Source organism: Pongo abelii, chromosome 3 (genome assembly GCF_028885655.2).
Source record: "Pongo abelii isolate AG06213 chromosome 3, NHGRI_mPonAbe1-v2.0_pri, whole genome shotgun sequence".
Lineage (NCBI taxonomy): Eukaryota > Metazoa > Chordata > Mammalia > Primates > Hominidae > Pongo > Pongo abelii.
In genome coordinates this window covers 198,372,570-198,398,558 of record NC_071988.2, presented here as the reverse complement: position 1 = coordinate 198,398,558, position 25,989 = coordinate 198,372,570, and the positions used below count along the sequence as shown (strand labels likewise).

General features: G+C 34.3%; 1 protein-coding gene and 1 long non-coding RNA gene across 11 annotated transcripts in view; one reads left to right on the top strand and one right to left on the bottom strand.

Moving 5' to 3' along the window:
• LOC129059149 (uncharacterized) overlaps window positions 1-1,772 on the top strand; it is a 55,923-nt gene extending 54,151 nt beyond the window's left edge. Inside the window, exon 5 of the long non-coding RNA XR_008524885.2 lies at window positions 1,565-1,772. This is a non-coding gene — a long non-coding RNA (uncharacterized LOC129059149). The remainder of the gene's footprint in view (window positions 1-1,564) is intronic.
• The window catches only part of WDR17 (WD repeat domain 17), a 120,865-nt gene that overhangs the window by 59,761 nt on the left and 35,115 nt on the right, over window positions 1-25,989 (bottom strand). For all 10 annotated transcript variants that reach the window (XM_054554739.1, XM_054554742.1, XM_002815309.4 and 7 more), the window contains 3 exons: window positions 12,963-13,091; window positions 8,698-8,881; window positions 4,406-4,636 (listed from right to left, as the gene is read on the bottom strand). In XM_054554739.1, coding sequence (XP_054410714.1) covers window positions 4,406-4,636; window positions 8,698-8,881; window positions 12,963-13,091 — 544 coding nt within the window. The remainder of the gene's footprint in view (window positions 1-4,405; window positions 4,637-8,697; window positions 8,882-12,962; window positions 13,092-25,989) is intronic.

Here is a 25,989-nt window from a genome sequence, read left to right as displayed (position 1 = left end):
GTGCACATTTTAAACAGCATCTTAATATTTACTGTTATTCCTTTCTCATTCATCTTGTCATTTGCCATAATTATAATTCCCACCCAACCAACAGTACAATAGGGAAGCCAGAAAGATAGGGAGTTAACAAGACTAATTAAATAGAGCAAAGGATCATCAAACAAACTTCTTGTTCTTTGTAATTTATGTACACAACTGGAAATATGGAAAAAAAATAATTCTGCTGAGATACCACATGGGAACTCCACTGGGCAAGTCCTCTCATTCTCAAGAGAGGCAGTGAAGCATCTAGTTAGAGAGACTACAGCCTTAAGAGAAAGTACCAATTAGTCCTAAGTATCATAAAGGAAGTGTGTTTCTTTTTTAAAAAGCACAATTGAAAGATAATACAACTCTTGCTGCAATCCCATAATTACAGAATTGAGACCAGAAATAAATGTCTCCTGTGTGTTTTTAAAAGGGAGACTATGATATCGTGAAATATATGTTTGATTTTCATCCCTGTTTCCTGGCATTACAACTCCTAAAATCCTTGGAATCTCTAGTGTCTTTTTGTATGCTAATGAGTTGATTAGGTAGCTGGTGGCCACTAGGTGGCTTCACAATGGGGACTGGTCACTGGAAAGACCAAGGCTTGATTAGAGAGTTGGGACCTTCAGCCTCATCCCCCAATGTCCAGGGAGGGAAAAGGGACTGAAGGTTAGGCTGATCGCCAAGGGCCAATGTTTTAATCAATATGCCTATATAATAAAGCTTCTATAAAAACCCAAAAGAAGCAGAATTTGGGAGTTTCCAGAGAGCTGAGCACATGGAGCCTCCTGGAGGGCGGCATGGCTGGAGACAGCACGGAAGCCCCATGTCCTTTCCCATATGCCTTATCCCTTTCATCTTTTCATTTGTATCCTTGTAATATTCTTTATAATAAGGTAAGAAAGTGTTTCCCTGAGTTTTGTGAGCTACTCTAGCAAACTAATCAAATCCAAGGAGGGGGCCATGGGAACCTCGATTTATAGCCAGTCATTCAGAAGCACAGGCAAAATAAGCTGGGGTTTACAACTGTCATCAGAAGAGAGGATAGTCATGGGGACTGATCCCTCAGTGTGTGTGTTGTGACTATCTCCAGGTAGTGTCGGAATTGAATTGGAGGACACTCAACGAGTGTCTACTGTAGAGGTGACTGCTTGCTTAATGTGTGGAGAAGCCTCTCACACATCTAGTATCAGAACTGTGTTGTGAGAGTATAGTAGGAGAAACTGAGTCTGTTTTTTCCACAAAGTAACAGTTATATAGAGACAGTGTCATCAACAATATTCCTAAAATAAAACAAGGCAAATTTTATTAAGGCACATTCATGGAGTAATACCAAAATCAATTCAATTTAAACATGATTATAATAAAGATTTTTAAAAAGTTTCTCCGATGAACTTGGCCTGAGAATACAATTTGAGATAGCTAAAGCAGTTTTCCAATTTTTTTGCCCTGGAATCTTCTGTTCATATGAGAATGTTTACAAGAAAATCCAGTAAATAATACATGATAACATGGCTTTTTTTTTTTTTTTCAGGCTGAAATGGAGAAGAAGGCTTAAAGCTCAGCTGGATCATCTATGAAGCCCTCCTACCCTCAATACACACACATAAGTATACAGACATACAAAGCACAGTTCAAAAATTACTGATTTAAAATGATGAACTACATTATTGTGGCCAGTTCTCATGAATATTTACTTTTTCTTCTGAGAAGGACTAAACAACAGAGATATTGAGGTCATAGGTTCCTGCAAAAACCTGGAGGACAGAAATCCTATGTTGTAACATACGGATAGAACCATCTGTGGTGCCAGTCAGTCATCAAGAAGATAAGGTTAACAACTCATGAAAAGTAAGAAGCCTAGCTATACTGGTATTAATGCTAACAGTTTCTAACTCACAATCCAGAATGTAGTGTTGGAATTAAAAGGTAGTGATTCCTTCATGATCCATTCGCTCATGTATATGCAAAAGGAAAATACCTATCAGGACTGTACCTTTTATAATGTTTTGTGCATATTAATTGATAAATAAATCCTACAGAATAAATGAGGTTAACAAGTCTGTATTGGGTTGTTTTGGGTTGAACTGTGCTCCCTCAAAAAAGCCGTTAAAGTCCTAAGCCCCAGTACCTGCAAATGTGATCTTATTTGGAATTAGGGCCTTCGCAGATGATCAAACTAAGATGAGGCCCTTAGGGTACAGCCTAGTCCAATATGACTATGTCTTTATAAAAGGGAAAATTTTGTCACAGAGACACGCATGCACACAGCAGGGATGCCACATGCCACGTGAAGACTGCAGTTATACTGCCACAAGCCAAGGAACAGGAAGCCAGGAGACAGGCCTGGAACAGATCCTTCCTTACGGCCTTCAGGGGGAGCATGGCCCTCTTGACACCTTATTTTATACTTCTGCCCTCAAGAATTGTGAGATAATAAAATTTATGTTGTTCTAAGCTATCCTGTTTGTGATAGTTTTCTTACATCAGCGCTAGTAAACTAATACATGGGTGGAACAGAAAAATAACACATGCTGACTTGGGTATAGATGGTTTCACTTGGTTTAACAACTGGAAGATTGGGTTATTGAAAAACAATGGTCTCTTCTGGAAGGCACATGTCTCAGACTGTTCAAATATTAAACATTCTATCCTCTAAACCTAAGAGAGAGAAAACAAAGGTAGCCTTTTTTCTTTTCTGTTCTATGTCAAAATAAGCATGCACTGTCTCAATGTTTTATGTTTTAGATACACAATAAAAAGTCTCAATGTCTTATGGCTTGAAACTTTCAAAGATGCCTAATAATAATAAAGCAAGAAAAAAGACAACCTTAGTCAATGATAAAGGAAAGGGTAAAAATGACACATCATAAAATATAAAAAATATCTAGAGTGCAATTTAGAATAAAATAAAAACACACTCCTCATATCTTCTTCAGATCCAGCTTGAAAAGAAAGTGTCACAATCCTGATGAAATCTTTGGGTGCAGGCCAGGGAAGAAGTGGAGGAATATCACTAGTGAGATTTGGTTACATAACCCAGAGAGGTAAGAGGAGGAACCACACAGCATACAGCCATATTTATTATAGATTGCATTCCTGAGACTAAGGAAGACTGCCAGAGACAAAGGTTACAGAGAAAGAAGTGGTATTCACCAGACCAAAACAAAGAAAGCTATGAATTATATTGCCTAACTATGAGCCTTAATGACCAACTATAAAACAGGATCTGCTTCCAACGCAAGGATGGAACAGGTAAGTTGCAGTGCAGGTACTTGGTACAACAAATCCAGAAGAAGCACCAATCATTGATCCCTCCTCATACTAATCTTTGACAAATCAATGAAACTGTCCACACGTAAACCTGGTACAACCAGAAAGAACAACAGAGGACGTGTACAAAGAGCTGAGAGAGAAGCTGGGGAAGAAGTATATGAACATTTATTTTTATCTTTCTTTGAAAGGTAAATAATAGATCCTATTTAAAATGTATTTAGAATATAATGGCCCCAATGTTTCAAAGTTTTACACAATCCTTTTTAACTTTAGAAACATTATTTCCTGAAGAAAGATTTGTTTAAATTTTCAATTTCATTTGTTCAATTTCAATTTCTTTTTTCTATTAATTTCAGATAAATTAAATGTAATTTGTTTTGTGAAAGTAGTTATCGTGTTCCTGAGAAAGCACTTTCGTTCATCCATCTAGCCAGCCAGAAGTCACATACATCAACAGAGATACTAGATGGCTAAAAGTATGTTTCCCAAATGTTAAAAATACTTATTTTTGAGGGGAAAGCAAGTAATTCAGGTAATTTTTGATTTTTTAATCATACTTTTGTAAGTGAACATTAATTTCTCAGACCCTTTCATTCAGCCAAATCAATTAACTACTAGGGGTTCAAAGGGTTATCATTTTTCTTTTATGCCAGTTTCAAAGCCTTTGCCAAGGAGCTGTGGCATCAGAATGGTATTTTTACAAGCAGATGGGGAAATATTTAGTATTAGTAAACCATCACATCCTCTAGCTGTATGTCCTTGTTCACTCAGGTTGTTTTTTAGTAAATGTACAGAAATAAAGAATTGATTAAAAATACAAATAAGGGAAAAATGACTGATTTAGGTTAATTCCAAGTAAAATATTAACAGCTGTGTTGAATGTATTTATATATATACATATATATATATTACTTCAAATGAATATTTAGACTCAGTACAATACTGGATAACATTTTAACAATAATATTATCAAAATTGAAATTTTGTCACTTTTGGTTTTATTCACAATAGGGACCGGTCACTGGAAAGATCAAGCAAGTACAAAATTATATATAAGAAAAATATACTATTTAAGATACCTTGCTAATTAAATTCTTACCTGGATGAAAAATTGATAGACTTCCATCAATATGACCAAACACAACTTTCCCCTTTTTGTGTGTATGCCATCTGAACATACAGATATCAGACAAGAAGCTATGAGCGTCTTTGTGTACAGTCACTCCACTATCTGGTCCTAAGATGGTCCAAATGAACAGCGGGCCTCTGTGGGAAACAAAAGCCACCACATCCTCTGCATTCCAGCACCAACTAAGAGAGGCAGGGATCCCTGGAATACATTAAATACAGATACATAATAGAGATATAGCATAAGATTATACCATTAAATATTACTTGCCCTGTTTACATTTCTAAAACAAATTAAAATACAAGAGCATATTTATTATTTTTAAGATACACTACTTTCTTATTTGGGAATTGGATTTATAAAGAAATCCCAAAGATTGCAGGGAACATAGGCAGGGAAAGTCCATGATGAAAGAAAATGTATCTAGTTAGGTTTAAATACTACTTACATGATCATTTGCTTCATATAGTCAAATACATTTATAGATTTTTTTATTTTAGTAGACTATATATTAAAGATTAGAGTAATAAATTCTTACTGTATATTTGTATATAAGACCTCTAGGCATTCTAGGTATACAAGGTAGTGTGGGATAAGATTCCTGCTTTAGAGAATTTGAAATGTGTGTTAGGGAGACAGGGATTAGTGAATAAAAAGATGAATGCTACTATAAGGATGTAAAAACAATGGACTTAATGTTATAATCTACGTCTTATCAGGAATTTAGATTCAAATCTAAGCCTTGCCTCAGATAAACAAGTCATTTTATTTCTCTAAATTTCTGTTTCCTCATCTATAAAATGGAGATAACAATAAAAATAGCTGACCACTTATTTCACATGAAAGTCAAGGAAATATAATCATTTATGTAAAGGTACCTTTTAATCAATAAGATGGAATATAAAAGTTAATTGTTAATATACCTGCTACTGTGATCAAATAAATCATATATAAAATAAGTATTATGAGAAATTTATGAGAGAGAGATTGTGCATCTTCCAACACTGATATATTAGTTGGCTGCATCAAAATCATGAAATGGAATATAACATATCAGATCATGTGGAGTTTGAGCCAAGGAATTTATTTATTTATTTATTTTATTTTATTTTATTTATTTATTTTTTGAGACGGAGTCTTGCTTTGTCACCCAGGCTGGAGTGCAGTGATGCAATCTCGGCTCACTGCAAGCTCCGCCTCCTGGGTTCATGCCATTCTCCTGCCTCAGCCTCCCGAGTAGCTGGGACTACAGGTGCCCGCCACCACGCCCGGTTAATTTTTTTGTGTGTGTTTTTAGTAGAGACGAGGTTTCACAGGAATTTATTTTTAACAAGCTTCGTCAAATGATTTTGATATGCAGAAAGGTTTAGAAACCACTGTGCTACTGTCCTGGAAAGAAATTAGATTTGAATTACACCTAGAAGGAGGGGTAGAGTTTAAATACATGGAATGAGCAGTATTTCCCAGGAAGAGAAAATGATATGAACAAAGACACAGAGTTGAAATTTCCTGACTGACAGTAAGTTCAGTTTGTGTCAATAGTCTATGTGCTCCAAGAGGCAAAAACAAAGCCTAATGCCTACTTCAGGGCCTGACCCATAATGAGGACTCCATAAATATTTGCTGAATGAATGAATGTATACATGAAAAAGGCCAATAAAATTGTTGATGTGGTTTTAGGATACATTAACAGAAGTAGAATTTACCCAAAAAAGAGATGAGGTACTCTCTTTGATCTATGGATCAAACCACCACAACACAGTAGAGGAAAGACAATAGAATACTGGTTCTCTGACTATATATTTAGAGAAAGACAGCAAGGAAAGTGAAAGGACCAGAAACAGTGTCATATAATAATAATAGAAAACACTTTTATAGTGACTTATGTACAAGCACTTCCAATGAGTGCTGCAATTTAATTCTCCCAACACTATTCTGAGATAGGTAGGTAGTATTATTATCCACTGTTACATAAAGTGTGACATTTTCAAGTTGGTGACAATTTTTACATTTTACATTTGGAAAAACTAATATGCATTTTCATTTAAATGGATTGTTAGATTATTAGAAACAAAAGGAAGAAGAAGTAAAAATACAGAGGCAAGATCAAATTCAACAACTGTATTTGGAAGTTGAAAAAAAAGTTCACTTAATGCAAATTTCTACTTTGCTTAAGCTGGATTCTGAAAAGAAAAATGGGAAATATCGCTAATGACGGGAAGCTATGCCTGTCTGGGGGCAGGGTTATAAGGGAAATATCTGTACCTTCTGCTCAATTTTGCTGTGAACCTGAAAGTGCTCTAAGAAATAAAATCTATTAAAAAAAAAAAAAAAGAAAAATAAGCCTAAAACATTTCAAAGGTGTTACTTAAGATGGAAATCACCAAAACTAGTCATAATTTTTTTTGCAAATAAAATAGCAAAGCTTTCAATCTTCAAATTAAGAAGATATTTGGATAAGGGAGATACTGATATCTGAAAATTTTCAAAGAAAGGAAAAACATGAAAAATTTGCCAAAAGTTTTCCACAATTATCTAATCATTCTGGGACTGTTAATTAGAAAGTATTATTTAATTGTACATCCAGTGACAAAAGAAACTATGGTGCATATAGCTGATGAATAAATAAAATCTTCCCCCATGAATGGATGTGATGTATATAGTGTTTGATGATAAATCCATGGATACACTAGGTGATAATAAAATTAATCATTACTTTTGCAAAACATTTAGAATTTATGTTTATTATATGCAGTTATAACCTAACGTTGACTTTGTGTTACATCTTTATGAGAACAATAATATCATGCAACATTTTAGTTTATGGCACATAAAATATGGAAAGAATTTCAAGAAAAATTTGTTGTGTTATTTAAAATTAATCTCACACAAACCTGGATTTAAAGTACTTGGAAATGCATTATCAATCAATATAAACAGTAATGGAGTAACCTGTAGAATTTGTGATTGGTGGACAAACAGATATGACCAGAAAACATGGGGAGATACGAAAAGTCTTAATTGAGGCTATCAATCACAATTTATATATCACAAAGCATTGTGCCAAAAGTAATTTGTTTTTTTCTCATGGAAAGCCTTAAGAAAAATTGCTAGTTACATTAATGGAAGCTCACCGAATAGCTGACTTTTTACAGTATTTTGTTCAGAGATTGGAGCAAACATTACTCACTGTCTAATACATTGGTTGTTCTAAGTAAAAATAAAAAACAGGGTACATAAACTTGGGAATGAGATCCATATATTTCTAGTTGAAAATTAACTTCATTTGACAAATATCTTTAACAGTTGAGTAATAAAATTTATGTATTACACTGATATTTGAAGCACTCTTAATGACCTAAATTTGAAAAGACAAACCAATATACTAAAAATATCGAATATGTCTAAAAGTTACAAAATATATTATTTTACTATTATTATGGAAACAAAATTTAAAGATAATTGCCCATAAATTCCCAGTATTTTTGCCTTAGAATATTACAAATAAATTTGAACAAAATAAGGTTAGTGAGATTGTCATGTCCAGTTTTATATCTCAAATTTATAACAATTATTTTTAGAGAAGAAGCTGAATTGAAAAACATATCTAGCAGTAGCTTTCAAAACCATAATCAATCAAGCTAAATATGGTGCTCAAAAAGAGAGTTAATTACTGTGACACTGAACACAGGATAATTATTACTTAACTTTACCATTATGATGGGATAAGATTAAATGCGAGTTCCCAATTCTAAGTAGAAAGAGTATAATGCTATTATTCCAATTCATAAAGTCCAATTTGTGTGAATGAGGATGTTCTACCTCGACCAAATTAAAAACAAAGGCATGAAACCAGCTCAACAATGCATCAAATATATGCATAATACTTTCTTTGTAATTTAGAGGTTGGACTAGAGTAATGAACAGCCAAGGCTTGTTACTTGTCTCAATAAGAAAATCTTTCTGATTATTATTTTTATATTTATTTTGGAAATTCTTACATTATATTTAAACATTAATAAAATTATTTGGTATTGGCTATGATTTTAGTCGATCATACGTTCTAAGTATAATTATTTCATGAAATTTTGTTTCAGTTTTGTACCTATGGACACGAGTCATTATGTGAAATTTATTTCTTATACAGATTACCATTAGGAAGTTTGAAAACACCGTTTTAAAACCTGAACTAATAATATTGATAGTGCTTGTTGAAATAAAAATATTTTATTCCATAAAATAAATCCCAGTTGTAATTATACCTTTTGTACTGTCGAGTTTAGCAATGACTTTTTGTTCTGCAACATTCCAAATGATCACTAAATTATCAGTACTGCCACTTGCAAACAGATCAGGATTATGTGGACACCAAGAAATTGCTGTGATTGTTTTTTTATGTTCAGACATAATTGCGTGAAGTTTGAATTCATTATAACGGTGATCCAACTAAAACAAAATATATAAATAAAATATTTTAGTGCTCCTTTTTAAGATAATACACTGTTAATAGTCACATTACACAAAACTAAAGCTACATACATGAAAATTATTTCACCTAATAATAAAGATATGAACATATTTCAAGCCTTGGTCTACATTCAAGTGTATTCAAGAATATTGAACCAGCTAAAAAAAAAAATTAAAAACAGAGAATAAAAACATATCCATTTTAAAAATAAGTAAAAATAAATGTTTCACATTTAAATATGCATAATAATTTAGAACTTTATTATATTTTCCATAGCTATATCTATTTATGAGAAGAAAAACCCTTGGTTTTGGAATGTTTTTTTCTGCAATTTTTCACTTATACTTGAATCAAGAAAATTTGGGTTAAATACACCAACTGCTCATTATTAAACTATTAAGATGTCCAAAGCTTCCAGAGCAATGATGTCATTCACTCTTTTTATTTTATTGTCTTTTTGGATGGGACATTATATCGTGTTTTTATATGTAAATAGAAAAAACAAACAGCCTAATTTTTCCTATTTCTTTTGTAAGTGTGCCTCCATTAATTAGTGAACTAATCTCTATCATTTTTAGCATGTTTTCGAATATGTTGTTTATGTCCTTTTGTTGTAGTTTCTTCCCCTTTAGCATATAATGAGCCTTTCACAGCGCTATTCTAAGTTTTAAAAATCATTATGATATTAAATATTTATTACATCAAACTTTTTAAAGCTCTATGCTTGCAATAAAATCCTAACTGATAAACAGCCTTCAAATCTCTACACGATCAAATCTCTGCTATCTTGCCAAAGTAATTTGAAATCATGTTCCTCCCTGTTCACTCTGAACTTCTTGTTTCTCCATTACAGCCAATGACCTCCACTTGATGGCCTTCTGCTTGCTGCTTCCTTGGCTTCTAAATACTCTATCCACTGATTTGCTCATGGTTATTCATTCTCCTACCGAGGTCTGAGTTTAAATGCACCTCTTCTGAGAGATGTTTTCTGACCATGCTATCTTAATTCATAACTCTCCCCAGAACCTATCCCATGACTCTATCTTATTATACCTGTTCTTTCAGCCTCTGTAGAGCACACTTCTTTCTGAAAATTTTACCTATTTGTTTACTTATTTATCTTATCACCTTTCCTTACACCTTACAAGAATATAAGTTCCACAAGAAGACTCTGCCTGTTTGTTCATAGTTGCGATCCTGGTACAGAGTACGGCTTGGCCAATTGAAGAGATTCAGTTAATATTGAAAGAATAAACACTTAAGATCTGTTTAACACTTAAGTAACTTAATTTTTGCCATCGCAGATAATGCTGCAGTGAACATTGTACGTAAACTTTTTGACTAATCACATAAGTATTTTCTAAGGCTTTTTCTTCTATATTTCTCTCTCTTTCTATAACTTCAGCTATTCTTGGACAACTTTGGATTAAAACATTAGTAAAGATAAGCCAAAACCAATGAAGTTTTAATTTGATTAGCACTGCAGCAATAGCAATTTTAAGTTGACTTATTTAAATACATAATTGTGTTTTCTATACATTTAGGAATAAATAGGTTTTTAAGTTTTAAATTATTCAGCAATTTAAGTCACCTATGGTAGATACAGTGAGTGTATCTAATGTATCCAAAAGAAAAAAACCTACATTATTTAGAAATTCAGTAGAAGAATCTATTAATATAGTAAATGAGTGAAGAAGCTATGTTGCATATCTTCACTGACATTACCATACAAATTATCTACATAGTAACTGTAAGCACACTAGAGAACACTGAACTATTTGCAGGAATTAATCTACTAATGCATTCCTATGATACTTACAATTCAGTAATATTGAACTGTACTATTACATTGAGATTGACCATAAATTACTCTACTTTTAGGGCACATTAACATATTAGTGCATTACAAAACAACAGTTAAAGAAAAATTCTAATACCATTTCCCATTATCATTTAATCATTCAGAAAAATATAATACAAGAGTGTCATTATCCAGAGTGTGACCGATTATCAGACTTTGACTATGCATTGGCACTAAGTGTTATTTAATAAATATTTCCTCTGAAAATAATTGTATCATGTTACATTTATGTAGCATAATTTTCAAAGCACTTTAATTGAGATGATAATATTTAAAACAATACTTATTAACATAAATTTCATATTAATGTCACCATTTAATTATGTAATTTTCTATTGGCATACTTTGAAACAAGGTTTTATAGTGGACATTGTAATGAACTGTCCCCTAAGTTTATTTGCATCAGCTTCTAAATTAGGATAATATTTAGTTTGTTTCAGTCCTTAATGACATGACAACTTTCATGTACATTGTTTATATTACTAATTTTACCTCAGTATTTTTAAATATTCATCATAAAATGTCATCACAAAATTTAAGACATAGAAACTTGAAAAAATGAAGTTACGGTTTCATCCACTGAGTTTCTTTACCATCCTTACCTCAGAAGAATAGTTTGACTTGCTTGATAACTGTCTCTTCTTTAAGAGGAAATAAAAGACAAGATAGGGACTTAGGATTAGGAGAGAAATTATGTAGGAGGGATTTGGGAGTGACAAGCTTGGGAGTATATAAAGAGTGTAAAGGAGGTAGATGGGAGAAAAAAAGAGGCATTTAGAAATCTTGCTGCTGCGTTGTGTATGAAGGGGGTGAAAATGAAGAAGTGTGAGTTATATTGAAGTTACATTTTGGTTGCTAGATATTTCTACGGTCTTAAGAAATGGACTACATAAAATCTTACTCTATATTGTGGAAAATGGATTGTTTTATACATTAATGCTATATTTCTTAAATTTTGAATAAAGCAGAATGCAATTAGTAATGTACTAATATGTAGTAATGAAAAGAATTTTTACTCTAGAATAAAACAAGATAGTCTTAACTGAAATAAGTTGGAGTTTCAAGATTCTTTCCTTGATTCATTCATTTAAGACATTTAATGAATGTCTTCTAAGTGCCAGAAAGTGTGCAAAAATTTGAGAATTAATAGATGGGAAAGACTCCTAATAAATGAAAGCATGTAGAGAGCAGTCCGTTTTATGAGGTCCTTTACTGCTAAGAAAGAGGGGAAATAGAATATGGAAAAGAGTTCATACAGGAGCTGAGACTCGAAAGATGAGAGTGTTCTCTAGACAAGCAATGTAAGCAAACTGAAAAATTAGTGTAAGCGAAGGCAAGATAAGAAAGACTGAGATGTCTTAGAAAAATGTAATTTGTTTTGGTATGTCTGGAACACAGAGTAAGAGAGAGGCAGGAAAATCACAAAAGCATTTGAATGCCATTCTATGAAGTTTACATGTTACTATTAGGGAATGAGTAGCAACTGAAAGCTTTAAAATTTAGATTTGCATTACAGATAACTGATCACACTGAACAATAAATTAGTGGGAGCCAAACTAAAAGTAGAGACTATTAAGAGATTATTATAATAGTTTAGGTGAGAAAGATATGAGGAACATATTAGAATCACTCTTGGCTACCAAGGGCACGGGATGTGAGTGGAAGAGGGAGTCAAAGATAACTATCACATTTCTGGTTTAGATGCATGGTTAGCTGGTGACACTGAGATACTGACTTTGAATTTAAGGAGAATAACTGGACTTTGATTTTAACATGCTTATGGCACTTCTATATGAAGAAATCCAGGCGGTTTTTGGCTCTATAAATTGTGAACTGATAAGGGATATCTGAATGGAGCTAGGACATGAAAAAAATAGTTATACAAGTTTTTCTCCCAATAATATCTCACAATATATGTCTGTCCTAATTTTACTATAATGATCTCTAATGGACTACCCACATTCTTCAACTTAAAAAAGAGTTTTCTTATATCAAATTTACTAATAATTTAATAATGTAAGTGTTTTCTAAAGGTTTAACTTTTAAAACATATGGTATAAATCACAAAACTTTAAAAATATAAATATAAATGAAATTATAGCATTATGCTTTTCATGTAACAAGGACTTAAAATATGTATTAATCAAATATTAGTTTTACCTGATATAATTAAAAATGGAAAAGAATTATTATTTTACCTGATAAATATAGATAGCCAGGGTCGCACAATATGCAAACCTGTCTCCACTGGCAGCACATACATCCTTGTTCCATGGCTGACATCCAGCAGCCAGCAATCCCACTTGCCTTACCTGGGACATGTTTGCCTTGAGAAACAAATTGGAAGAAATGTCAGTGATTTCCATTATTGACAAACTTCCTCATTGTTTTACATCTGTCTTCCCCAACCCTTACCTGTATGCCCTGAAAAACATTTTACTAGTACTATTAATTTTGACTTTTATTTTCAGAGAACAGCAGTTGAACTCCCTAAATGTCTGCAGACATCAAGGCAACTAATTTAAATGAGGAAAGCAGGAAATACGATAATGAAGGAACGACGGCTGACATTTGGCCAAGGACTGGGAAACACATACACAGTGACAGGAACTCTAGTGAAATAGAAATTGCACATGCTGTCTTAATAGTATCACTGAAGAAGGCCATCCCATGTTGCAAGATTTATGGAACTTCCTAGAAAAACGGAAATACCCAGATTTTTATGTGAAATGTATCCATTTTTCAATACTGGCAATTCATTCAAGGCATCACATTTAAATTTAAAACACTATGGGCCAATAATGGAAGGGTTGTGACCTGTGTCATAGAACTTCAGTTTTTACATCGACTCTTCATCCTCACAAAATCTATTTGAGGTGCATAAGACAGGTATACAAGCTAGGTTAACAATACTGTTCACTGTTAGGATCTGGCAGAAAGAAGCTGAAAACCATCTGAATAAAAATTGTCTATGTGGCAGGACAGAGGATGTTGGAAGAGACAACCCCAGAGATGCAGACAATGTAGTGCCGCAGAAGCAGGCCTGGGCTGAGACTTCAGGAAATAAGGAATTAGACCAAGCTTTGCACCACACATAGTGTGTGAATTGGAGTCAAGCATTAAACCTTACGTCTCTACTTCTTGTGTCTAAAATACAGCTTCTGAACTATATTTTCTATCAGATTCCTCTCAGATCAAAAAAATGCTATGAATCTATATGTAAACTCTAAATTCCTCTAAGATACTGGAGAACAGACAGTAAACGGTGAGGCTGTAAGTCTATGATCATAATGAAAACTCATCATAACAAAATCATACTAAGACAAAAAACACATTTGTGCAGAGTATTAAACTGTGGTTATCTAATAAATCACATTTAAAAAGAAATTATTGACAAAAAATACTGTTTAAAGGTAGAATCCAAGCCATTATTAGCTATCTTTCCATTACGGTCTAAAATACTGGTCTAAGAATAAAGACAGGCTGGGCGCGGTGGCTCACGCCTGTAATCCCAGCACTTTGGGAGGCTGAGGCGGGCGGATCACGAGGTCAGGAGGCTAACACGGTGAAACCCCGTCTCTACTAAAAGTACAAAAAATTAGCCGGGTCCACTGGTGGCGGGCGCCTGTGGTTCCAGCTACTCAGGAGGCTGAGGCAGGAGAATGGCGTGAACCCGGGAGGCGGAGCTTGCAGTGAGCCGAGATGGCGCCACTGCACTCCAGCCTGGGCAACAGAGGGAGACTCCGTCTCAAAAAAAATAAAAATAAATAAAGAAAAAATAAAGATAGGAGCTCCTAATATGAGAGACTATCTTCCATTTACACTACTACAAAGTCATACTAGGCAAATTCAATTTTTCACTATTGTCAATTTCATGATTTTTAAATAAGGAAAAAATGTAAGTAGTGATTATAATCTTAAATATTTTGGCTTGGAAAATTAAGTAGAAAACTGAGAGCTATAATAAATTTTGTTTTACGTGACTAATACATTGGGTAGTCAATATTTAGTTTATGCTGCTCAAAAGCTTTGCATAATGTTAATGTCAAAACCACAACATGTAAAAATATCACACATACAAAACCTACACACATAAATTTATACACATCTGATCTACATCTCAAGTCTTATAGATGCTTGTTCAGTGTATACTCTGAAACTTCCAACTCTTAATCCAATTCTTTTAATGCTCAGCAATTAGTAAATTTTAAATGGTTACGTTTTCTCCCATAGATCACTAACTCATATTTATTTACAAAACTACGTTCTTCATTTTATCTTTTCTATTTCATATTTCCACTTCTGAAAAGGATCTACTTTCTTCTCATCTCCTCTTCTCTTCTCCAATTCTTTCTGTCTTCATCTCATTAAATCCCCTTATCTGAGCAGAATTAGTGATAGATTTAGGAAAAAAGTAAACAAATTACTTGAAGTACAAACTGGCATGACAAAGAAACAGGGCTACCAATCTTGAGTGCTTTTATGTATTCAGAAACTTTCCTCCTCCTCTAATAACACCTGTATTTCCTCAAATATTAGCATCAGGGTAAATAAAAAAGATATACACTTCTTTTTTTTTACACTTAGTAATGTTACAGTATCTTTCGCTGAAAACGTACATTATTTCAGACACAATGTGAGTTACATTGACTTTTGGAGATTATGTGGAGATCTATTAAATTACTATTTATAACATTTGCATCTAAGTAAAAATGTCTTTTGATTTCTGTTTAACCAAATATTGAGTTTATATTTGGAAAAGAAACATAATTAAAGAAAAATCTTTAAACACACATTTAAAATGAAGTCATTTGGCCAAGCACAGGGGCTCATGCCTGTAATCCCAGCACTTTGGGAGGCCAAGATGGGTGGATCACTTGAACCCAGGAGTTCGGATGAGTCTGGGCAACATAGGGAGACCCTATCTCTACAAAAATACAAAAATTAGCCAGGGGTGGTGGTGTGTGCCTGTAGCCCCAGCTACTTGGGAAGCTGAGGTGGGAAGATTGCTTGAGCCTGGGAGGTGCATGTTGCAGTGAACTGTGATCATGCCACTGCACTCTAGCCTGGGAGACACAGCAAGTCTCAAATAAATAAATAAATAAAAGTCATTTTAAAATTTTCACTTTCTGGTAACTTTTTTACACATTTTTAATAATTAATAATTCCTAGAAAAACAGCAAAATTGAGCAATAAGTACAGAGATTTCCCATATACCCCTCATAGCCTCCCCCACCCCATAACACAAGTTTCCCCACTATTAACACTCAGCACTGGATGGCATATGTTAAAACTGATGAGCCTATGTGACACATCATTATCACTCAAAGTCCACAGTCTACATTAGGGCTCATTCTTGATGTTCTCCATCATACAGGTTTTGACAAACATGTAAAGATAGGTATCCACCATTACAGTATGGGCAAGAACAGCTTCACTGCTCTAAAAAGTCCTTTGTGCTCTGCCTATTCATCCCTCCCCCTCCCCAATTCCTGGCAACAACTAATCTTTTAATGTTTCCATAGTTTTGTCTTCCCACAATGTCAAATAGTTGGAACCGTACAATATGTAGCCTTTACAGACTGCCTTCTTTCAGTTAGTAATATGCATTTAGTTTGCCTTCATGTCTTTTCATGGCTTGATAGCTCATTTCTTTTCTTTTTCTCCTTTTTTTATTGTGGTAAAATACACATAACATAAAATCTAACTTCTTAACCATTTTTAAGTGTACAATTCAAAGGTATTAAATACATTCATAATGTACAACCAGGAATGTGAGGTTGCAGTGAACTATGACCGTGCCACTGCACTCCAGCCTGAGTGATAGAGAGAGACCCTGTCTTGGGGGATAGGGGAGAGGGAGGCAAGGGGTGAGGGCAGGAGGAAGGGAAGAAGGATGGAAGGGAGGAAGGAAAGAGGGAAGGAAGGAAGGGACAAAAGGGAAAAAAATAAGGAAGGAAGGAAAAAAGGAAGAAAGGGAAAAAGGAAGAAAGGAAGGAAAAAAGGAAGGAAGGAAGGAAAAAAAGGAAGGAAGTAAAGAAAGCAAGGAAGGAAAAAAAGGAAGGAAGGAAAGAAAGCAAGGAAGGAAAGAAAGGAAGGAAGGAAAAAAAGGAAGGAAGGAAAGAAAGCAAGGAAGGAAAGAAAGGAAGGAAGGAAGGAAGGGAAAAACACTATCAATAGTACCCAAAGAATGGGAAAAAATATTTGTAAACCACATATCTGATAAGGGATTAATATCCCAAATATAGGGAGAATTCCTAAAACTCAACAGTGACAAAGAAACATGATTTATCTGATTCAAAAATGGGCAAAAGACTTAATACATAATGTCCTTAAGTTTCATCCATGTTGCAGTGTGTGTCAGAATTTCCTTCTGATTTAAAGCTGAATAATATTCCATTGTGCATATATGCCATATTTCCTTATCCACGTGTCTGTGAATTGTCACCTGGATTGCTTCCATGTTTTAGCTATTACAAAAACTGTTGCTAAGAAAATGGATGCACAAATATCTCTTCCACACCCTGCTTTCAATTTTGGGGGGTTTATATGCAGAAGTGGGATACTAGATCAAATAATAATCCTATTTTTACTTTTTTGCAAAACTACCATACTGTTTTCCACAGCAGCAATTCCATTTTACATTACAACAAACAGGGTACAAGTGTTTGGATAACTCTACATCCTCACCAACACGTGCTATTTTCTGTTATTTGATAATAGTCATTCTAATTGGTGTGAGATGGTGTCTTATTATTCTTTTGATTTGCATTTCCCTAAAGATTAATAATGTTGAGCATCTTTTCATGTGCTTCTTAGCCATTTCCATAACTTCTTTGGTGAAACATCTATTTAAGTATCTTGTCCATTTTTCAATCAGGTAAATCATGTTTCTTTGTAATTGTTGAGTTTTAGGAGTTCTCCCTATATTTGCGGTATTAATCCCATACCAGATATGTGATTTATAAATATTTTCTTCATTCTGTGGGTTGCTGTCCACTTTACTGTTGATAGGGTTTTTGTTTTCTTCTTCTTCTTTTTCTTTTTCTACAGACAGGTTTCCTTCTGGAGTGCAGTGGCATGATCATAGTTCACTGCAACCTCAAACTCCTAGGCTCACATGATCCTGCTGTCTCAGACTCCCAAGTAGCTAGGCCTATAGGCATGCGCCATCATGCCTGGCTATTTTCTGTTGTTGAAACAGTCTCACCACGCTCCACAGGTTGGTCTCGAACTCCTGGCCTCAAGTGATCATCCTGCCTCAGACTTCCAAAGTGCCGGGATCACAGATGTTAGCCACCATGCCTGGCCAGTGTTTTTCTTTTGATGCACAAAATTTTTAATTTTCATGAAATTCAATTTGCATGTTTTTTTGCTTTTGATGTCTGTGCCTTTGTTATTATATCCCAGACACTGCTGTCAAATCCAATGTTGTGAAGCTTTTGTCCTCTGTTTTTTTCTAAAAGCTTTATAGATATTGGTCTTACATTTAGTGTCTTTGATCCATTTTAATTTTTTTATATGGTGTTAGGTAAGAGTCCAATTTCATTCTTTTGCATGTGGATATTTCATTTTCCCAGCACCATATGTTAAGACTGGCCTTTCTGCATTGAATGGTATTGCCACTCTTGTCAAAAGATATTTGGCCATATATGTAAGAGGATAGTTCTGAAGTCTCTATTCTATTCCATTGGTCTATATAACTGCCTTTATGCTGGTATGACACTGTTTTGATTACTGTAGTATTGTAACAAGTTTTGAAATCAGAAAGTGCGAGTCCTTCAGTTTTGTTATTCAGGGTCTCTTGAGTTTCTATATCAATTTTAGGATGGCTTTTTAAAATTGTTGCATTTGCCCATTTCATCTAGGTTATTGAATTAGTTGGTGTACAATTGTTCCTACTACTATCTTATAATGTTTTTAATTTCTTTATAATCTGTAGAGATGTTCCAACTTTTATTGGTGATTTTAATAATTTGAGTCTTCTCTCTTTTTCTTAGTCTATCCAGCTACAGGTATGACAATTTCGTTGATATTTTTCTCTATTTTTTTTTCTATTCTCTATTTCATTTATCTCTGCTTGGATATTATATCCTTCATTCTAGTTTTGGGTTTAGTTTATTCATTTGTTAGTTCCTTAAGTTGTAAAAATAGGTTGCTAATTTGAGATCTTATAAATGCTTTAATGAAAGCATTTATAGCTACAAATTTGCCCCCTGGCATTGATTCCACTGCATCCCATAAGTTTTGGTATGTTGTGCTTTTGTTTTCATTCATCTCTAAGAGTTTTCTACTTTCTCTTGAGATTTCTTCTTTCATCCATTGGTTGTTTGAGAGTGTGTTAAGTTCCACAAATTTGTGAATTTTTCAGTTTTCTTTCTGTTGATTTCTAACTTTATCCCACAGTGTTCAGAGAAGACATAATGTATGATAACTACTTTTTAAAATCTATTGAGGCTTAATACTTGGCCAAACATACTGTCTATCCTAGAAAACGTCCCATGTGCATTTGAGAAGAATGTGTATGCAGTTACTGAGTAGGGTGTTCTGTATATGTCTGTTAGATCTAATTGGATTAACATATTGTTTGAGTCCTCAGTTTCCTTACTTATTTTCTGTCTGATGTATTCATTATTGAGAATGGGGTACTGAATTATCTAACTAGTATTGTAGAACTATCTATCCCTTCAATTCAGTTAGTTTTTGATTCATAGATTTTGATGGTGTTTTTTAGGTATATAAATGATTATAATTGTTATATTTTGCTGCATTGAAACTTTATTAATATATGGTGTCCTTCTTTGGCTTTTCTGAACTTTTTTGACTAAAAATCAATTTCGTCTAATATTAACATAGGCATGCCTGCTTTCTTTTTGCTACTCTGTGCATGGAAAAAAATTTTTTCATCCTTTTACTTTCAATCTATTTGTGTCTTTGGATCGCAAGTGAATCAACTGTAGACAGCATATAGATGGATCTTTTTTTAAATCAATTCTGCCAATCTCTTTTGTTTGAAGAACTTAATATCCATTTACATTTACAATAATTCCTGATAAAGGACTTACTTCTGTCATTTTGCTATTCATTTCTAATATACTTCATAGCTTTTTTGTCCTCATTTCCTGCAACACTTTTGTCTTTTGTGTTTAATTTTTGCGGTGAAACTTTGAATTCCTTTCTCATTTTCTTCTGTGTATGTCCTATAGCTATTTTCTTTGTGGCTACCATGGGGATTAAACTTAACATGCTAAAGTTACAACACTCTAATTTAAATTTATTCCAAATTAGCTTCAATTACATACAGAACCTCAGCTCCTTTAAAACTCCAACCCCACATCTTTAAGTTGTGGATGTCAACAAATTACATCTTTAGATATTGTGTGGCCTGAAACACAAACTAATTAATTATTTTAAATACATTAGTTTTTTAAATTAAGAGAAAACAAAATGTGGAATCACCAACCAAAGTTACAATAATACTACTTGTATACTAAGAATTTTTAAAATATTTTATTATCTTAAATGACGATGAAAACAAACAATAGCATTGTTTCCAAATACTGGCACTTTCAATTGTCCGTGTATTTACCTTTATTGAGTTCTTTATTTTTTCATGTGGCTTTGAGTTACTGTCCAGTTCATTTCATTTCACCCTGCAGAACTTCCTTGAGCATTTCTTCCAAAGCAGATTTAAAGATAATGAACTCCCTCAGTTTTTATTTACTGGGAAATGTATTAATTTCACCCTCACTTCTGAAAGACAGTTTTGCAGGATAAAGGATACTTGGTTGACATTTTTTTTCTTTTAGCACTTTAAATATATTGGCCCATTTCCTTCCAGTCTCCAAAGTTTCATATCAGAAATCTGTTATTTATACTATTGAGGATCTCTGTACGTATGTGTTAATCACTTCTTTCTTACTGATTTCAAGATTCACTCTGTTTTTCAAGATTTGATTATGATGTATCTCCATGTAGGTCTATTTCAGTTCAAATTCTTGGAGTTTGCTGAAACTTCTGGAAATTTACTTCATGTTTTTCATCAAATTTGAGGAGTTTTCTGCCATTATTTCTTCAAATATTCTTTCTTCTCTTCCATCTCTCTCTCTTCTCCTCTGGTACTCCCACATGAGTGCATATTGGTGGGCTTCATAGTGTCCCTTATGTCCCTTCGGTTTTGCTTACTTCTCTTCAATCTCTTTCTGTTCCTCAGATTCAATATTTTCTATTGTCTTATCTTCATATTTGCTAATATTTTCTTCTTAAATATGTCTTTGAATTCTTCTATTTTACTTAAGTTATTATATTTTTCAGCCCTACAATTCTTTTTTTGGTTTTCTCTCTATTATTTCCATTTTGTTCATACATAGTTTTCTTGACTTTTTCCATATCCTCCTTTAGTGTTTAAGCATCCCAAGACAGTTGTTTTAAAGTCTTTGTCTAGTAGATCTTTCATCAGGTCTTTTTCAGAAAGCATCTGTTTATTTTTTTTTCCACTGAAAAAGCCATAATTTTCTGTTTCTTTTTAGGACTTGTGGCTTTTTGTTGAACACTGGACACTTGAATCTAGTTATATGGTAACTGGAAATCAGAGTCTCCTTCCTCAGTACTTGCTGTTTCTGTTTTTAGTTTTTGTTTTCAATTGTTGTGGGCTGTCTCTGTGCCAAGGATCATCCTCAGGTATAAACATAAGGACTTCTCAGGGTTATTCTGAACCTGTGTCTTTCTCTGTTCATGCACAGTAACTTCCTAATTTTCTTTGTATAGGCAGTTGCTTTTAATTGCATAGGCTTTAATGGCTGGCTCCCAATAGGGTAAAAAGAAAAAAATTAAGTGATTCAGCCCTTTAAGTCCCCTCGAAATCACTTCAGCTGGAGGGGGAGGAGCTTGTAACAACGGAGGTAGGTGCAATAACAATGGCTGCCCGCCTCTTTGTCTGCACTTCTGTGATCAGAAGCAGAAGATCACTGATATATAAAGGACAGAGTGCTTTTTTTCCACCCTGGTTCACATAAGCTGCTTGCAAGATACTTTTGGGATATATGCTCAGTTGTCTGCCCTGGGGCTTGAGGTGAGGGATGAGTAGCTGCCACTGTGCTGAGAACTAAAACTTACTAACTTCAATTTATCCTCCAGGCCTTCCCCTGGAAGTTGCAAGCCTTCATAGATTCTGGTATTACAAAATAATTACATGAGACAGACTGTACCAGTGCAATTGTTGTCTAGGTGGGGAGAGAAATTTCTAGCGCCTTTCATGGCTTAATGGCTCATTGCTTTTTAGTGCAGAATAATATTTATTTATCTAGATGTAGCACAGTTTATTTATCCACCAGTCTACTGAAGGACATACTTGTTGCTTCTGTGTTTTAGCAATTATGCTTAAAGCTGCTATAAACATCCATGTGCAGCTTTTTGTGTGGACACAGCTTTTTAATTCATTTAGATAAATACCAAGGAACACAACTGCTGGCTCATATAGTAAGAATATGTTTAGCTTTGTAAGAACCCATCAAACTGTCTTCCATAAGATCTGTGTCATTTTGTATTCCCATCAGAAATGAGAGTTCCTGTTGCTCCACATCCTTGCCAGCATCCGGTGTTTGGATATTAGCCATTCTAATAGATGTGTATGGTATCTAATTGATTTAATTTGCAATTCCCAAAGACAAATAATGTTGAACATCTTTTCACATGCTCACTGGTCATGTATATACATTCTTTGGTGAGGTATCTGTTCAGCCCCTTTGCCCACTTTAAAACCAGGTTGTTCAATCTTCTAGTTACTGAGTTATATGAATTATTTGTATATTTTGGATAACAGATCTTTAGCAGATGTGTCTTTTGCAAATATTTTCTTCCATTCTCTGGCTTGCCTTCTTATTCTGTTGATATTGTAAAAATTGAAGATTTTCATTTTAATAAAGTCCAGCTTATCAATTATTTCTTTCATAAAACATATCTTTTGTATCTAAAAAGTGCTAGCCAAACCCACAGTCATCCAGGTTTTCTCTTATGTTACCTTCTATGAGTTTTATAGTTTTGCATTTTACATGTAGTCCTATGCTGCATTTTGGGTTAATTTTTGTAAAATATATAAGGCCTGTGTCTAGATTCTTTTTTTTTTTAACAGTTATTCCAGCCTCATTTGTTGAAAAGACTATCTTTGTTTCACTGTATTGCCTTTGCTCCTTTATCAAATATCAGTTGAGTATATTTATGTGGATCTATTTCTAAGCTCTCTATTCTGTTCCATTGATCTATCTGTCTATCCTTTTGCAGACACCACGGCTGTCTTTTTTATTGGAGCTATATAGTAAGTCTTTAAGTTGGGTAGTGTTAATTACCCAACTTTGTTCTCCTTCAATCCATTCCTGCATGTTGTCTACTTTTACCATTAAAGCTATTAGCAAATTAATTGTAGTTTTTTAAATTCCTTGTCTGATAATACCAACATTTCTGTCATATCTGACTCTGGTTCTGATGCTTTATCTGTCTCTTCAAACTGTATATTTTTGCCTTTTTGTTTATCATGTAAATGTTTGTGAGGTGCACATGATGAACTACATAAAAGAAAGTGCTGTAAATAGGCCTTTAATAATGTAGTGGTAAGATATGGGGGTAGAGTGAGCATTCTAAAGTCCTATGATTAGGTCTCAGTCATGTGCCCATGATCAGTGCTTCTCAGTCCCCCCAGCCCTGCTTAGGTGGAACAGGATGGCTGAAGCGGGCTGATGTTGGGTATTTTCCTTCTCCCAGGTAGGTAAGGCTCTTCTAAAACCCCAGAGGGTTACGCTCTGGACAAACAGGTTCTCTTGAGGGTAGGTCTTAAGAACAGAATGCCACAATCTTAAAATTCATATAGTATAGTTTGAAGTCAGGTAGTGTGATGCCTCCAGCTTTGTTCTTTTGGCTTAGGATTGACTTGGCGATGCGGGCTCTTTTTTGGTTCCATATGAACTTTAAAGTAGTTTTTTCCAATTCTGTGAAGAAAGTCATTGGTAGCTTGATGGGGATGGCATTGAATCTGTAAATTACCTTGGGCAGTATGGCCATTTTCATGATATTGATTATTCCTACCCATGAGCATGGAATGTTCTTCCATTTGTTTGTATCCTCTTTTATTTCCTTGAGCAGTGGTTTGTAGTTCTCCTTGAAGAGGTCCTTCACGTCCCTTGTAAGTTGGATTCCTAGGTATTTTATTCTCTTTGAAGCAATTGTGAATGGGAGTTCACTCATGATTTGGCTCTCTGTTTGTCTGTTGTTGGTGTATAAGAATGCTTGTGATTTTTGTACATTGATTTTGTATCCTGAGACTTTGCTGAAGCTGCTTATCAGCTTAAGGAGATTTTGGGCTGAGACAATGGGGTTTTCTAGATATACAATCATGTCATCTGCAAACAGGGACAATTTGACTTCCTCTTTTCCTAATTGAATACCCATCATTTCCTTCTCCTGCCTAATTACCAGCATGGTATTGGTACCAAAACAGAGATATAGATCAATGGAACAGAACAGAGCCCTCAGAAATAACGCCGCATATCTACAACTATCTGATCTTTGACAAACCTGAGAAAAACAAGAAATGGGGAAAGGATTCCCTATTTAATAAATGGTGCTGGAAAAACTGGCTAGCCATATGTAGAAAGCTGAAACTGGATCCCTTCCTTACACCTTATACAAAAATTAATTCAAGATGGATTAAAGACTTAAATGTTAGACCTAAAACCATAAAAACTCTAGAAGAAAACCTAGGCATTACCATTCAGGACATAGGCATGGGCAAGGACTTCATGTCTAAAACACCAAAAGCAATGGCAACAAAAGCCAAAATTGACAAATGGGATCTAATTAAACTCAAGAGCTTCTGCACAGCAAAAGAAACTACCATCAGAGTGAACAGGCAACCTACAAAATGGGAGAAAATTTTCGCAACCTGTTCATCTGACAAAGGGCTAATATCCAGAATCTACAATGAACTCCAACAAATTTACAAGAAAAAACAAACAACCCCATCAAAAAGTGGGCGAAGGACATGAACAGACACTTCTCAAAAGAAGACATTTATGCAGCCAAAAAACACATGAAAAAATGCTCACCATCACTGGCCATCAGAGAAATGCAAATCAAAACCACAATGAGATACCATCTCACACCAGTTAGAATGGCAATCATTAAAAAATCAGGAAACAACAGGTGCTGGAGAGGATGTGGAGAAATAGGAACACTTTTACACTGTTGGTGGGACTGTAAACTAGTTCAACCATTGTGGAAGTCAGTGTGGTGATTCCTCAGGGATCTAGAACTAGAAATACCATTTGACCCAGCCATCCCATTACTGGGTATATACCCAAAGGACTGTAAATCATGCTGCTATAAAGACACATGCACACGTATGTTTATTGCGGCATTATTCACAATAGCAAAGACTTGGAACCAACCCAAATGTCCAACAATGATAGACTGGATTAAGAAAATGTGGCACATATACACCATGGAATACTATGCAGCCATAAAAAAGGATGAGTTCATGTCCTTTGTAGGGACATGGATGAAATTGGAAATCATCATTCTCGGTAAACTATCGCAAGAACAAAAAACCAAACACCGCATATTCTCACTCATAGGTGGGAATTGAACAATGAGAACACATGGACACAGGAAGGGGAACATCACACTCTGGGGACTGTTGTGGGGTGGGGGGAGGGTGGAGGGATAGCATTGGGAGATATACCTAATGCTAGATGACGAGTTAGTGGGTGCAGCGCACCAGCATGGCACATGTATACAGATGTAACTAACCTGCACATTGTGCACATGTACCCTAAAACCTAAAGTATAATAATAATAAATAAATAAATAAATAAATAAATAAATAAATAAATAAAATTCATATAGAACCAAACAAGAGCACTAATAGCCAATGCAATCCAAAGCCAAAGGAATAAAGCTGGAGGCAATGCATTACTTGACTTCAAATTATATTACAAGACTATGGTAACCAAAACAGCATGGTACTGGTATAAAAAATAGACATATAGCTCAATGGAAGAGAATAGAGATTCCAGAAATAAAGCCACATACCTACAGTGAATTGATCTTTAAGAAGGCCAACAAGAACACAGAGTGAGGAAAGGATACCCTTTTCAATAAATAGTGCTGGAAAAATTAGACATCCATATACAGGAGAATAAAACTAGATCCATATCTACCACCATATTAAAAAAA